Genomic DNA, 14,786 nt, shown 5'->3' with positions numbered 1-14,786 from the left:
GAGTACCCACCATTAAATTTAGTGAATGTCTCCCCCTCCAACAAGAGGGCTCTGCCTACAGTCTCTTGTACATGGAACACTGTGGTGATTACTGAAGGTTCTCTGTGGCTTCTCTTCCACTCCAGCTTCATTTCTTTCTGTTCTTAACTTGCTGTCCAATTTCTCTGACTTCACCTGAGACCCAGTTCATACTCCTTAGGAGCTCATACACTGGGCTAACCCTCTGGCAGTTGAGAATCACCAGGTACCTTGGATTAATACCCTTTCATATCCATTGCTTCATATTATCTTCACAAACCCACATAACCTAACCTTAATATTAAACCTTAACCTAACCTAGAACCTAGGACGGAATATTGAAATGAAAGACATGGACAAGATATAAAAAAATTTATGGATATGAAGAACCCTGCTCTGTGCAGTCCCAGTCATCTGAGGTAAAATGCAGTGTTGTCTCAGATTATGTAATAATCTGTGGTGTTCAGTCTCACCTTTTATTTTTCATTCTTTTCTGTGTTCCACTTGCTGGAATTCTACACTTTTCAGTGTCTTACATAAGGAAGTGTAATCACAGTGTTCACTTTCCTTTCAGTTCTTCAAATGCTGTTTCTATTTATTAGCCACTGATTACATATGTGTTGTTGTTTGCTGTTAATCATACATACATGTTGTTCTTTCTATAGGAGCTGCCCTAGCAGACTACTGCTCTTCCAGTCATGTTTCATGGGACTTTGTGACATTGTGGTTAATAATAATAATAATATCTCAGTGTGATTACCACACCCACTCGTGAGTGACTGGTGAAAACTTGAATTCGTCCGGATGTCCATAATGTGGCTCCTTGTCAATCTCCGCTTGCTCACTCCATCTGAACACAGGCTGCTGCTCAGAGGTCGGCCCATTGACGGTAAGGAAGAGGAAGTTCTTGGCCATCTCATAGTTGGTGATCTTGACGTCAGTGCCGCCGTGCATCCTGTGTTCCAGCGCAGAGAACGGGAATTTGCCATCGACGGGGTTTAGGTCGCTCCTGGCCGAGATGCCGTTCTCCGCGCTGTAGGGAGGGTCGCAGTCACACTTAGACAGAGGGTCGTTCTTGTAGTCGTTGTAGCGCATTAGGCTGTACATGGAGTCCATGTCCGTCACACGGGTGTGGTCGCGTGCAAAGATCAGAGCCCTCGGGTGCTTGTTGTAGGTGAACCAGTCTCCGTAGCTCTCAACCAGGGGGATGCATCCGCTCAGGTTAAAAACGTTCTCATAGAAGGCAATGTTGTAACTGCCAAAGTAAGACTGCAGAACCAGGAGGTCAGTTTCGTCCCCTGCTTCGAAATAGCTAGGGATTTGCTCAGCAACCACCAAGGTACCAGGCCTGTAAGAAGAAGAAATATATTCAGTGTTTTTTTCTATTAAACCCACAAAGGAGAGACCAGCAATTTTATTATAGCATTCAATTCCTCCTTACCTGATAGGCTCGCCTGGTTGAAAGAGGTTGTAGTCAACAACCATCCACTGATTGTTGTAGGTACCACTGTTATATCCACTGAAGAATGATACCCAGCTTTCACCGTCAGTGGCCATGCGATTGGCGATGATTGTTCTCATCCATTCCAGGATCTGTACAAAAGGCGCAGTTAGTTCAGAGGTTGAAAACCAGAACGCATGACTGGAGGTCTGCACTAACCTTTTAACCAATAACAAATGTTAGATCTCAAAAGAACAACTATAAAATGAGACCAATAGTTTCCTTGTCCCAAAGGGACCAACTAGATAACTTATTGAGTGAATATTAACTTTTCAAGTGACTGACTAACATTAATTATCTAGCATTAAAATAAAGTGCTGATTGCACGTGAAATGTATCCTGTGTTACTCCATTCTGTAAGCCCACAAAGAAATTTGGCATGACTGCAATTTGGAGTTATATCTGTTACTCATACATTTTATGGCACACCTATCCTAGCCTTACAACAGCATTTTACTTAGCCCTCTGAAAAGACAGGCATCTTAAAAGTCCATCAGCAAAGGAAGTGCAAAAAAAGTGACTAACCTGGCCTTTTGGTTGCACGTACTGCCAGAGTTGTGGGTTACTGTTGCCAATTGTGGTTTCCAGGCTAACTAACCCAGAGGAAATGATGTGGAAGTCATCCCCAGAGAACAGCATTCCAGGGTATGATGAAAAGGAAATGGTGTGGCCAGGAACTACTTCTTCTGGCGAAGAGCCCCCAGCTGCACGGAATGGGTTGGTGTACTTCTTAAGGATTCTCAGCATGGAAGAATAACTGTGGGGAAAGTATCAGTGCAGATTTTATCTTTGAATTTACCAAAAAGAAAAACTGTAGAGCAGATTTTGGCTTGGCTTTTCCATACGCTAAAACAGTAAATCTAGTCATATCAGTGTCAAAATACTGAACTTACTGATTCCAGGTCACTTGCGAAACGTAGATGTCGGAGTTGTCGGGAAGGACCTTGATGAGACCTGAGCAGCGTCCATCTTTTGGCGTGTTTCCAGCCGCCACCCATTCTTCACTGGTCATGTCCCTTATCGTAGGATCCAGAGCCAACTCGAGGTCGTCTAAGTCTCCCATGAGATTCATCATCCTGCGATTTGGAAATGTGGTTCCAGTGAGATTCGTATCCATTAGATTAATGGTGAATGTGACTCTTATTAGGGCACAGTATTAGTTGGTTTACCTGGAAAGGTGTATGGTAGGATTCTAATGGAGAAAGTAACAGATTGATAACAGGAGAATTAAGAGAGGAAGAGCAGTGTGGATTAATTAATAAGATTAAGGTTCTTCATGATTTATCAGCAACTGGGTGAGAAGGAAGATGGTAGCTTCTAAGCCTTTAGTAAGAGCAGTGTGGTATGGCTAATAATTGAGAAGTAAGCTAATAATCTTCAAGCTTTTGTTAAGGAAATCATGTCAGCATGTCTGAAAAGATCATTGTTTATGAAGTGCTTGGAAATGTGTTCTAAGTGCTTTGGGAGTGTTTTAAAGTCCATTTGAAGCTATGCATTTCAAGTGCTTTGAAATTACACTTATCTTCTAAAAATCTCACTTTACAGTATATCCAACCTGTATTTTTTGTCCTTTGAACATGTTTGTTTTGAAAGTGCACTTCAACATTACTTTGAAAGTACATTTTGTACAGCCTTTTGAAACTATTCTCCGTATATTTAAATATGTGCTTTTTCTAGTGTTTTGAATTTGACTTCATACAGTGGTTTGAAGCTGAGTTCTCTTGAATTTGACATATAGTGCCTTAAGTTTAAGCTTCTATACTCTTGTGTATTAAGATTGTTCCTCTATACTGGTTTAAAACTGTGCTTAAGAAAGAAGTGTTCCAAGCTGAAAAGCCCATGAAAGACCTAGGTTCACTAGTCACTGAAGTCTCTTAATAATTACTGATTAGTTTATATTTAGTGGTTAGGAGCCAGATATGTTTATTGTCACTACTACCACTACTGCTACAGCTGCTGCTGCTAGTTGCATCATTATCACTGTTATTCAGCAGACAGCCATGGAGCCAAGAGTCCTGGAACTTGCCAAGCAAGCTTTCAGAAGGGCAACCCATATAACAAAGTAATACAAGGAAAGCACACCTTAGAATGCGTACAAACAAGGCTGACAGCAGGCCTTTGCACAGGTCTGAGAACATCAGAAGCTGAAGACCTTAGAAAAGTGGCCCTGGGTCAATCCACTGGAGTTTATTTTCAAATCAGAAGAGAAGCACAACTAAAAAGCGCGGTTTTAAGGAACAGGAACTAAATTTACTTACAATATACTGTCAGCCTCAATGGGGTCTTTGGCCACACGGTTGTACCCATCGTTCATGCCGTCTATTTGAAGTAGAATCAGGTCTGACTGAAACAAAAGAAGACAGTTTATGCAAATCCAATGTTTATCTTTGTGAATGGCAACAGAAGACAATTCTATGGAAGTACACTTTGGCTCACCTTGCCTGCAGGATGAGTCAGATTTGATTAACAATCACGTAGACTGAAAGTGTGGACCATTTAAATCCTTTATACCTCTTTTGACTGAAACAGTGGAACAGGTGTCTGGTGTTCACAGATAGGAACTTCACTCTCACTGGGGTCTTTATCTAAGTGAAAAGTTGGACAGCAAAGGGAACAAGGCTTGAAGTTTATAGTCTAAGTAAAAAATTAATCAACGTGAGCTTCAATAAAGCAAACATCACTCACCTGGTGAAATACTGGATCATCAGCCCCTAACTCAGCTATTGCTGACTGTCAGCCATTGGTCATTTTCGTCCAGGTAGGTGTGCAGTCTTTCGCAATACCCCATGGGTTTGTCTGTGCAGTACCCCTCCATGGTATTCCTGAGGAACAAGAATTACCTGGACATTCATCATGATGACAATGCGGAATGAAGAAGGTGGTGATATTGTTTCTAGAGCACTGAAGAGAATTGTCACTTTAAAATACTGAATTACACTTGACTGTGACAGTCACCAGTATTGGTGACGTCTTCAGACCAGCAAGAAATACCTTCTGTTACTCAGGTCTAGACAGGGCAGGTGCATTGGGTGGCCCATCCCAACGGCCTCTGCATTGAAATTAAAGCTCTTAACTCACCTGTAGTGATTGTAAATCATCTCATGGGTGAGGGCTCCCTCGGCTAAGCCGGCAGCGTAGGCCTGAACCTTGTCGTCGTAGGCAGAGCTGCTCTGAAGTTCTAGGTAGGCAAATCTGGTAAAGAATTGGAGAAATATAACTGAAAGAATATTTGTTAATGTGATATATAGGTGATAGATTTTCACTATTTTACGCATGATATTTTTAGCATTTCAAATATTAAGCGACAAATAACCCATCAATATCAGAATCCCTTAACCCCTTAAGTAACTTATAACCAAATGGATTTATACATAATACATTCTCCTACTTTGACCAGGATTCGAACCTGTGCCTTTTTTAAGATTTGGTCTAGGGTGACAGTGACTTTATCCACTCAACTATCTCTTGATAGAAAGAAGTGTAAAGATACTGAGGAGATAAAATACTGAAGCACAATGATGGAGGTGTGAGGGGACTGAAGTGTAAAGGTAATGAAGTGAGATGGCACTGACATGTGGAGAGATTGAAGCGTGAGGAGATTACAAACACAAAGACAGTGAAATGTGGGAAAACTGAAGTGTAAAGAAAATTCAGGCGCAAAGCTTCGATGAGATACTGAAAAACCTCATTGCGTTTGTGTCTCAGGCCTTATTGTGACTACCTGAAATCTTCTACTCCCTCCTAAGATCTGTCTCGGCATCTGACGGCCATTGTTGGTTACCTATCCAGGTAATGACCAGGCCTAACATAACCTTAAACCTTACCCATCTTCAAAGGTCGTGTCAGTGAAATTCCCCCTGGCCACCCAATCGTCCACTACGACTCCGTCGTGGATCTCATAACTCGTCCCGTCGTAGGTGATGCTGAGGATGTGGGCTGAAGCACTGCTGATGAGCAGGAGTGAGACAAAGAGTCCCTCAATCATTGTCTCTGGATTGAGGGTAAAAGCTCTGAAGATATTCGAGATATAAATCTGAAAGAAGGTGATGTACAGGGCTTATTATTATTATTATAATTATTATAAGTATTAATGCTATTATAACTAGTTTAAACAACAGCAATAATAATAATTAAGGTAATATATTAATATATTCAAGATGTTTATTTTCAGTACTGAAAAACAAAACAAAAAGGGGTCACGACCTCCAAAATTGGTCTAAATGTACCTCCACAACAGGCCCACCCACCTCAGGAGCGAATCCTCCCTCAACCTGTATCTACCACTGAAGAAGTCTTGCTCCTGTGAAGACCTCCACTTAAGTAGCCTCTTCTGAAGCCCAGAGTTCCTGGGAAGTTCGTCAAGAAGAACAGCTGAAGGGTGTCATTCAGTTTGGGCATTGCCCTTTTTTTATCTCGTGGGCTCTGTACCAGGTGTGGGGCGACACCTTAGTCGAAGTCAGGCCAGAATGCGTCTTAAGAAAAGTGCTTTCAGTGTCAAGTAGATTTTCATTTTTAGTGGCTTCTCATACGACGGTTTATGGGAAAATATTCAAGGCGTTTTTTTATAACAACGCTATCTCTGATGCATTATTTTTGTTGACAATGATTCAGATTATCATGATGTTTAGATATATGTATGTGAATTCATATTTCAGAGCTGAATAATACTTTTTTAAGTATTAAGTCAACCATTCTGTGTTTATTATTATTATTATTATCATTACTATTATACCTGTCCTGTCTAAAATAACAGACATATCTAAGTACTTTTGCAATCCCGTGACTCTTTTATCAATTCCATTATGTCCTTGCAAGTGTCTTGTTGAAGATTCTGTGAAAATACAACGTAGAGTGCCTGCTTCTGATCTGGGCAAGTAAAGACCGCTGAGTTGCCCTTCCCACTGGCCTCTTTAGTGCTTACTTGAATCCGTCTTGAACATTTCCGAACAGAATTAAGGATTAGGTGCAAAGTTAAATGTAGAAGTTCAAATTCTCACCAACAGATGGCGCCACGGTCTAGAGCAACGCCGTATATGAATTCAAAATTCAGTTATTCAAACTTCATGCTGTCAGTAGGAAAGATTCCACAATGGTAAAATCTATAAATCTGTGTTTATTATAATATATATCTGGGTCTAGTGGTTAGAATATTGGCTTCTTGAAAGTGAAAATGCCTCAGATATGCTCCGGTTAAAAAAAAAAAAACTGCTCACCAGATCCTCTTTAAAAACGCCGCTGCGCAGCTCTGGGCTAGTCACCTGCAGTGTCGTGTGTACTGTGTAGAGCTGTTATCTATTGCGCTACATTGTCTTATCGCCTCCAGGGCCTCTCATCAAGGCCTCTCGCCTATTTTTAAGTTCTTCTTGTGAGAATGATGTACTGAAAATCAGCTGTTGATGCCTGAAGCTGCTTTCATAATTCTGTTTGTTTTGTTTGGTTAAATAACATCATTGTAGATTCTGCCAAGTCAGCATTTCTTGCGCCTTCACAGATATATCTGGGAGTTTCCACTTTCCACTGGGTATATCTTCTCGTGCCAAGGTCATTAGTGGCCTTTATATCAATCAGTCAGTCACTCAGCTCTTTCATACAATGAGCGTTCTTTCAAACAAGCACTAAGGAGGCCAGCGGGAAGGGCAACTCAGACTAGGAGAAGGCGCTTTGTGTTTTACTTTCACAGAATCTTAAAAAGTACACTACACAGAGACAGAATGGCACTGTTGTAAGTGTGGTGGCATTACAAAATTGCTTAGATATTGATGTAATTTTATATGAGACAGGTACATTAATTACAATATAAACAATGAATGATAACAAAATAACAATTAATACAGTATGGGTGACCCAGTACTTGAAAAATTAAATCAGCATTGAAATGGGCATTCATGTACTTAGATCTGAACCTAATAATAATCTGAATCATATGCTTTGTTTAGAAAAAAAAAAAAGGAGATAAATAAGCGAAATGCCCAAACTGACTGATACCCTCCAGCTGTTCTTCTTGACGAACTTCCCAGGAACTCTGGGCCTCAGAGGAGGCTACTTAAAGGAGGGTCTTCACAAGGGCAAGGCTTTTTCAGTGGCGGATACAGGTTGAGGGAGGATTCACTCCTGAGGTGGGCGGGCCATTGTTGGAGGTTCATTTGGGCCAATTTTGGAGGTTGTTATCAGTCCTTCTTTGGTTTGTCAGTACTGAAAATAAACATCTTGAATATATTACCTTATTTATTATTATTGTTGTTCTTGTAAATAAGTCATAATAGCATTAATACTTATAATAATTATAGTAATAATAATAATAAACCCTTTCAGATTTATACTTCGAATATCTTGAGAGCTTTGGCTCTCAATCCCAAAACAATGATTGAAAAGGTCTTAGTCTCACTCCTGCTCATCAGCAGTGCTTCAGCCCACATCCTCAGCGTCACCTACAACGGGACGAGTTATGAGATCCACGACGGAGTCATCGTGGATGATTGGGTGGCCAGGGGGAATTTCACTGACACGACCTTTGAAGATGGGTAAGACTGTGTTGGGTCTGGTCAGTGCCTGGATGGGTGACCAACAATGGCTGTCAGATGCCGAGACAGACCTTAGGAGGGAGTAGAGAGTTGCAGGTAGTCACAATAAGGCCTGAGACACAAACGCAATGAGGTTTTTCAGTATCTCATCGAAACTTTGCGCCTGAATTTTCTTTACACTTCAGTTTTCCCACACTTCACTTTTTTTGTGTTTGTAATCTCCTCGCACTTCAATCTCTCCACAGGTCAGTGCCATCTCACCTCATTACCTTTACACTTAGTCCCCTCACACCTCAATCATTGTGCTTCAGTATTTTGTATCTTAACGCTTCATTCTTTCAAGAGATAGTTGAGTGGATAAAGTCACTGTCACCCTAGAACAAACCTCAGAAAAGGCATAGGTTCGAATCCGTGTTAGAGTGGGAGAAAGCATCATATATGAGTCCATCTGGTTGTGGGTCACTCCCAGGAGTGAGAGATTTCGGTATTGATGGGGGTTTTTGTGGCTTATTTGAAATACTAAGAATGTCATGGGTTTAATTAGTGACAAAATTTTATCTATATATTATATATAAACAGATGTTCTTACAGTTATATTTCTCCAATTCTTTACCAGATTTGCCTACCTAGAACTTGAGAGCAGCTCTGCCTACGACGACAAGGTCCAGGCCTACGCTGCCGGCATTGTTGAGGGAGCCCTCACCCACGAGATGATTTACAACCACTACAGGTGAGTTAAGAGCTTTCCTTTCAGTGCAGAGGCCGCTGGGACAGGCGACCTGAGGAACTCTCCTTGTCCAGACCTGAACACCAGAAGGGATTTCTTGCTGGTCTGAAGCCGTCAACAATACCGTTGACCTTGTTGTAGTTGGGGTAATTAAGTAATTCCCTTCAGTAACAATTCTATCCAGTGCTCCTGATAAATATCCAGATAATTCCTCTTCCTCAGGAATACCATTGAGGGATACTGCGACGACAAGCCAGAAGGATATTGCGACAGACTGCGCACCTACCTCAACGAAAATTTCGAGTGGCTAAAGTCGAAGATAACTTATTACGAGCTCAATAATCCAACGTATTACCACGTGAGTGTTTTTTTGGTCTACTGAAACTCGGTTTTATTAAATTAATTTGGAACCTCAGTGCCAAGTCTTTGTTCCCTTCGCTAGACAACTCTTCACTTAGATAAGAGTCCTGGCGAGGCTGGAGCTCATGTCAGTAACACCAGACAGTGTTCCATTAGTCAAAAGAGGTATAAAGGGTTCAAATGGACCACCACACCTAGATCAGTCTACTTGACTTAATCAAACCTGACTCATCCTGCTAGTGAGGTGAGTCACAGTGTGCTTACACAGAATTGTCTTCTGTTGCCAGTCACAAAGATATGCAGTGAGTTTGCATAAATTGCCCTCTTCTCTTTCAGTCACACCTGATTCTGCTTCAAATAGACGGCATGAATGATGGGTACAACCGTGTGGCCAAAGATCCCATTGAGGCTGACAGTATCTTGTAAGTAAATCTAGTTTTTGAATAACTTTTGTAGGGAAAAACGGTGCTTTTACAACAGCTGTAACTGTACAGAAACTGTACTTCTGTTTTGCTTTGAAACTGGACTTCTGTATGGATTTTCCCAGGGTAGCTTTTCTGTGGTGTTCTGACGTTCTCAAATCTGTGCAGAGGCCTTCTGTTATCGACAAGGCGAGTTTCCTTGTATGTACTCATTCTCAGGCGTGTTTTGGTTTCTTTGTTTAGTAATTCATTTACAAATCTACTTATATGCTCTCTCATCTTCGTCTTCTTCTTCCCTTTTGTTACCTAGTTCTCAGTATGGGTTCTCCATTTCGTGGAAGCTTGCTTGGCAAGATCCTGGTCTCTTTGCTGGCTTCAAGATGGTATAAGATGGATAACAATGGGTTATGTGATTGCAGCAGCAGCAGTAGTAGTATTAGTAATAGTAATAATAGTAGTAATGACAATAATAACTGGCTTCTATATACTAGATATACACTAATCAATAACTAGTGTTCAAATTCTTGCATGGGCTTGTCCATTTAGAATACATCTTTGCTCTCTGAAAACTGCAGAAACAAAGTTTCAGAGCACTCAAGACACTGTTCTAAACCAGTATAGAAGAGTAGAATTAAACCACAACACTACAGAAGCTCAAATTTGAAGACTAGACAAGTCAAGCTCAAAAGATCTCAGCTTCAAACCAGTGTACGAAGTCAGATTCAAAATACTTGAAAACACAAATATAGAAAAGTTTCAAAATTTTACACAAGTGTAATTTCAAAAGACTGTCAGACTGCACTTTTAAAAGGACCAAGAGGTTCTTGTTTAAAACACTAAATGTACAGTTTAAAAACATTAAAGTGAGATTTTAGAAACGTTAAGCATAATTTCAAGGCACTATAGAAGTGTGGTTACAAAACACTTGAAATGCATAGCATCACAGTAACATTTCAAAATGACTTTAAAAGCACTTCCAGAGCACTTAGAACACTTACATTTCAAAGCGCTTCGTAAACAATTATCTGGTCAGACATGATGACAAGATGTCCTTATTAAACGTTTGAAGGTTGATAGTTCCCTCTTCAATTACTAATTAACCCCTTACTAAAGCTTTAGAAGCCACCAATTTCCTTCTCAACCAGTTGCTTATGAATCCTGCAGAGCCTTAATCTTATCAGTTAACCCACACTGCTCTTCCTCTCTTAATTCTCCTGTTATCAGTCTGTTACTTTCTCAATTGGAATCCTACCATAACTTCTCCAGGTAAACCAACCAATGTTGTGCCCTGACAAGATTCATATTCACTTTAATTAGGTAGATACAAATCTCACTGGAACCACATCTCCAAATAACAGGATGATGAATCTCAAGGGAGACTTAGAAGACCTCGAGTCGGCTCTGGACCCTACAATAAGGAACATGACCAGTGAAGAGTGGGTGGCGGCTGGGAACACCCCAAAAGATGGAAGCTGCTCAGCTCTCATCAAGATACTTCCCGACAACTCCGACATCTACGTTTCGCACGTGACCTGGACTCAGTAAGTTTATTTTACATTTTGATGATGACTGGTCACTGCAGGACTGAGAAGCCAAGCTAATATCAATTCGACAGTTTTTTTCCTTTCGAGAAATCCAAATATAAATTCAGCATCAATACTTTCCACACAGCTATTCTACCATGCTGAGAATCCTTAAGAAGTACATCAACCCATTCCGCGTAGCTGGGAGTTCTTTGCCGCAAGAAATAATCGCAGGCCACACTGTCTCCTTTTCATCATACCCTGGAATGCTGTTCTCTGGGAACGACTTCCACATCCTTTCCTCTGGGTTACTTAGCATGGAAACCACAATTGGCAACAGTAACCCACAACTCTGGCAATACGTGCATTCAGAAGGCCAGGTTAGTCTTTGGGGTGTTGTCACTTTTTTACAACTCCATTTCTGATGAACTTTTAAGATGCCTGTCTTTTCAGGGGGCTAAGTAAGATGCTCTTGTAAGGCAAAGATATGGTGTGGCATAAAAGGATGTTTGAGTACACAGATATCACTCCAAATTGCAGTCATGCCAAATTTCTTTGTGGACTCACAGAATGGAGTGTCACAGGATACGTTTCACATGCAATCATGGACAACTGCAGTACTTTATTTTAATTCTAAATAACTGATGTTAGTCAGTGTCTTAATAAAGTTAATATTCACTCAGTAAGTTTACTAGTTGGGCCTCACAGGGACAAGGGAACCATTGTCTCATTTTATAGTTAATCTTTTGAGATCTGACATTTGTTATTGGCTAAAAGGTTAGTGCAGACCTCCAGTCTTGCATTCTGGTTTTCAACCTCTGAACTAACTGCGCTTCTTGTACAGATCCTGGAATGGATGAGAACAATCATCGCCAATCGCATGGCCACTGACGGTGACAGATGGGCATCATTCTTCATTTATCGCAACAGCGGTACCTACAACAATCAGTGGATGGTTGTTGACTACAACCTCTTTCAACCAGGCGAGCCTATCAGGTAAGGAGGAATGGAATGCCTTGGTACAGTCGTTGGACTCTGTTTTGTGATTCTGATAGAAGAAAACACTGACTGAATGTATTTCTTCTCCTTACAGGCCTGGTACCTTGACGGTTGTTGAGCAAATCCCTAAATATACCTCAAGAGGGGACGAAACTGACCTCCTGGTTCTGCAGTCTTACTTTGCCAGTTACAATATCCCCTTCTACGAGACTATTTTCAACTTCAGCGGATGCAACCCCCTGGTCGAGAAATACGGAGACTGGTACACCTACGACAAGCACCCGAGGGCTCTGATGTTTGAGCGGGACCACGCCCGCGTGACAGACATGGACTCCTTGTACAGCCTAATGCGCTACAACGACTACAAGAACGACCCTCTGTCTAGGTGTGACTGCGACCCTCCCTACAGCGCGGAGAACGGCATCTCGGCCAGGAGCGACCTAAACCCCGTCGATGGCAGATTCCCGTTCTCTGCGCTGGAACACAGGATGCACGGGGGCACTGACGTCAAGATCACCAACTATGAGATGGCCAAGAACTTCCTCTTCCTTGCCGTCAATGGGCCGACCTCTGATCAGCAGCCTGTGTTCAGATGGAGTGAGCAAGCAGAGGTTGACAAGAAGCCACATTATGGGCATCCAGACGAATTCAACTTTGCACCAGTCACTCACGAGTGGGTGTGGTAATCACAATGAGATATTATTATTATTATAATTACTGTTATCACAGAGTCCCATGAAATATGATGGAAGGGTATTAATCTGCTAGGGCAGCTGCTAAAGAATTAGCACGGAGCAGCATGTGTATGATTAATAGCAAGCAATGTACACATAATAAATAGCTGATAAATAAGAAATAGCATGTTAAGAACTAATACTTAAGTGAACACTGTGATTATACTTTCTTAGGGAACACAAGGAAAAGTATAACATATGAAAAAACGAAGCAAAGATGTGACTACAAACTTATGTTCGTTACAAAATCAGAGATAACACTGCACTGTACATCAGATGATTGGGATTGTATATAATGGAGGTCTTCACATCCATAAATTCTTTGTAGTGTTCTGGTCTTTCGTTTCAACGTTCTTTCCTAGGTTAGGTTAGGTTAGGTTACGGTTACGTTAAGGTTAGGTTATGTGGGTTTGTTAAGAAATCATTCAGTGCGCTCACCCTCAGTGGACTGGAGAAGCTGCTAAAAAGAACAAGTTGATTTTAGAAAAAGCAGGAGTTGCACAGACCTAATATTTGTGTTAAGATTTAATGTGCAGCAATGCACGGAATCTGTAAATCCTTTCCGGTGGCGTTTGTTGGTTACGAGAAGGCATTTGACTTGTCCGCAGACTAATATTGTGTAAGGTCTTGCGTCACTGTGGCATTCCCATTAAATGTGTAGACCTGGCAGAAATTATCCTTGAACGTAGTGGATGCAAAGTCAGCACTGAAATGTCTTGTCGAATTAATCGGTGGAGTGCTACAAGGGAATGTTATTTCACCTTTTCTGTTTGCCCTTCTCATGGATATTATAAAGAAAGAAAGTGGTCGGAGATGGAAGAGAATTGTTAGATTGTAGTAAGAACAGAAACTTGACAAACTTAGAACATGCAGATGATGCTGACTGGAGAGATGGGGACTCAAAATAAAGCTGTAAAAACTGAAGGAATGAGGACAGAGTATGCACCACAAAGGGATGGAATAACAGTACACTGAGAACAGTGATATCCAGCACAGCTTATCTTGAGTAGGAATTGAATGGAAGACTTGAAAAAAAGCAAATAAAACACTGGGCAGGCTGAATCAGATTTAGGAGACCAGATAGACTGAAATTGCCAAACCCTTAACATTAAAACTAAATTCTACAAATAATCTTTCTGAATGCATATATATGCATAAAGCACTTACACTAGGAGTCAAACAGTACCAGTATTCTGTAAGAACTGACCAAATGTCAAAAACTTGACTTGTACAGAAGGGTCTGATCACTCAACAACTAAAGTGAAGCAAGGTCCCCAGTTTCGTGCAATGGCGGTGTTCAAGAGTATTGTTGAAATTTCCAGTGGTGGCTGCAATTTAAATTTTATGCCTTGGACGGTTTTGAACATAGCACTTTCATAACTGGAAAAGTTTTTGATAAACATAAGCTCAGAAATGCCTTTTCGTAATCAAGCCATTAAAAGCCACTAGAAGGGGATTTATAGATACCATGCACTGCTGCACATATGTCCTAACACAAATACTTAATCTGTGCAACTCCTGGATTTTCTGAAATCAGCTTTTTCTGTAAAAGAAAACTATTGAGATGGCTATTTGTCTGTCCGTTTCATTTTTCTATCCGCCTCGGATCTTAAAAACTACTGAGAACAAGGGCTGCAAATTGCTTATGTTAATCATCCACCCTCCAATCATCAAACATACCAAATTGCAGCCCTCTAGCCTCAGTAGTTTTTATTTTATTTTAAGGTTCTTAACCATGACCGTGCTTCTGGTACCGCTATAGGTGCCAACAACACAGTCCGCCACCGGGCCTTTGAATGAAAGTTTCATGGACCGCAGCTGACCTTTCATGGGCCGTGGCTGCAAAGAACAAGGATACTGATTATTTGCTTTGCAACCAACGCAAGTGCAGTGCATCTGTAGGTACCTCATTCAGTCTGAGCACCTCTCTTTGGTACAACTTCAGTCTGGGCACCTTTCTTTGGTGCAACTTCAGCCTGGG

The 14,786-nt window shown here is 41.1% G+C and overlaps 2 protein-coding genes across 3 annotated transcripts; one reads left to right on the top strand and one right to left on the bottom strand.

Moving 5' to 3' along the window:
- Positions 1–375: 375 nt before the first annotated feature.
- Positions 376–5,860, bottom strand: LOC136856073 (putative phospholipase B-like 2). The gene is given in 10 exon segments (XM_067133701.1): positions 376–1,366; positions 1,460–1,611; positions 2,045–2,276; positions 2,413–2,595; positions 3,778–3,863; positions 4,205–4,252; positions 4,254–4,341; positions 4,598–4,711; positions 5,344–5,552; positions 5,746–5,860. Coding segments are annotated over 9 exon segments (1,656 nt in total). The 5' UTR covers positions 5,505–5,552; positions 5,746–5,860; the 3' UTR covers positions 376–774.
- Positions 5,861–7,075: 1,215 nt separating this feature from the next.
- LOC136856074 (putative phospholipase B-like 2) lies at positions 7,076–13,136 on the top strand. Of its 2 annotated transcripts, none has more exons than XM_067133702.1 (10): positions 7,076–7,241; positions 7,456–7,679; positions 7,832–8,040; positions 8,657–8,770; positions 8,990–9,125; positions 9,464–9,549; positions 10,908–11,090; positions 11,221–11,452; positions 11,917–12,068; positions 12,166–13,136. In XM_067133702.1, exons 3-10 carry the CDS (start codon positions 7,880–7,882, stop codon positions 12,755–12,757), a joined length of 1,656 nt encoding a protein of 551 aa, XP_066989803.1. In that variant the 5' UTR covers positions 7,076–7,241; positions 7,456–7,679; positions 7,832–7,879; the 3' UTR covers positions 12,758–13,136. The 2 variants fall into 2 exon arrangements, with proteins under 2 accessions (XP_066989803.1, XP_066989804.1); XM_067133703.1 differs by having other exon boundaries at positions 7,107–7,241; positions 7,512–7,635.
- The last annotated feature ends 1,650 nt before the right edge of the window (positions 13,137–14,786 follow it).

This window comes from Macrobrachium rosenbergii, chromosome 34 (assembly GCF_040412425.1).
Source record: "Macrobrachium rosenbergii isolate ZJJX-2024 chromosome 34, ASM4041242v1, whole genome shotgun sequence".
NCBI lineage: Eukaryota > Metazoa > Arthropoda > Malacostraca > Decapoda > Palaemonidae > Macrobrachium > Macrobrachium rosenbergii.
This window is presented reverse-complemented; position numbering and strand designations above follow the sequence as displayed.

What these genes read in the sequence shown, in the direction of transcription:
- LOC136856074 (XM_067133702.1), top strand. Translation starts at nt 7,880, where the DNA reads ATGATTGAAAAGGTCTTAGTCTCACTCCTGCTCATCAGCAGTGCTTCA. An exon ending in GACACGACCTTTGAAGATGG is followed by an intron (nt 8,041 to 8,656) that starts GTAAGACTGTGT and finishes ATTCTTTACCAG; the next exon opens with ATTTGCCTACCTAGAACTTG. An exon ending in ATTGAGGCTGACAGTATCTT is followed by an intron (nt 9,550 to 10,907) that starts GTAAGTAAATCT and finishes TCCAAATAACAG; the next exon opens with GATGATGAATCTCAAGGGAG.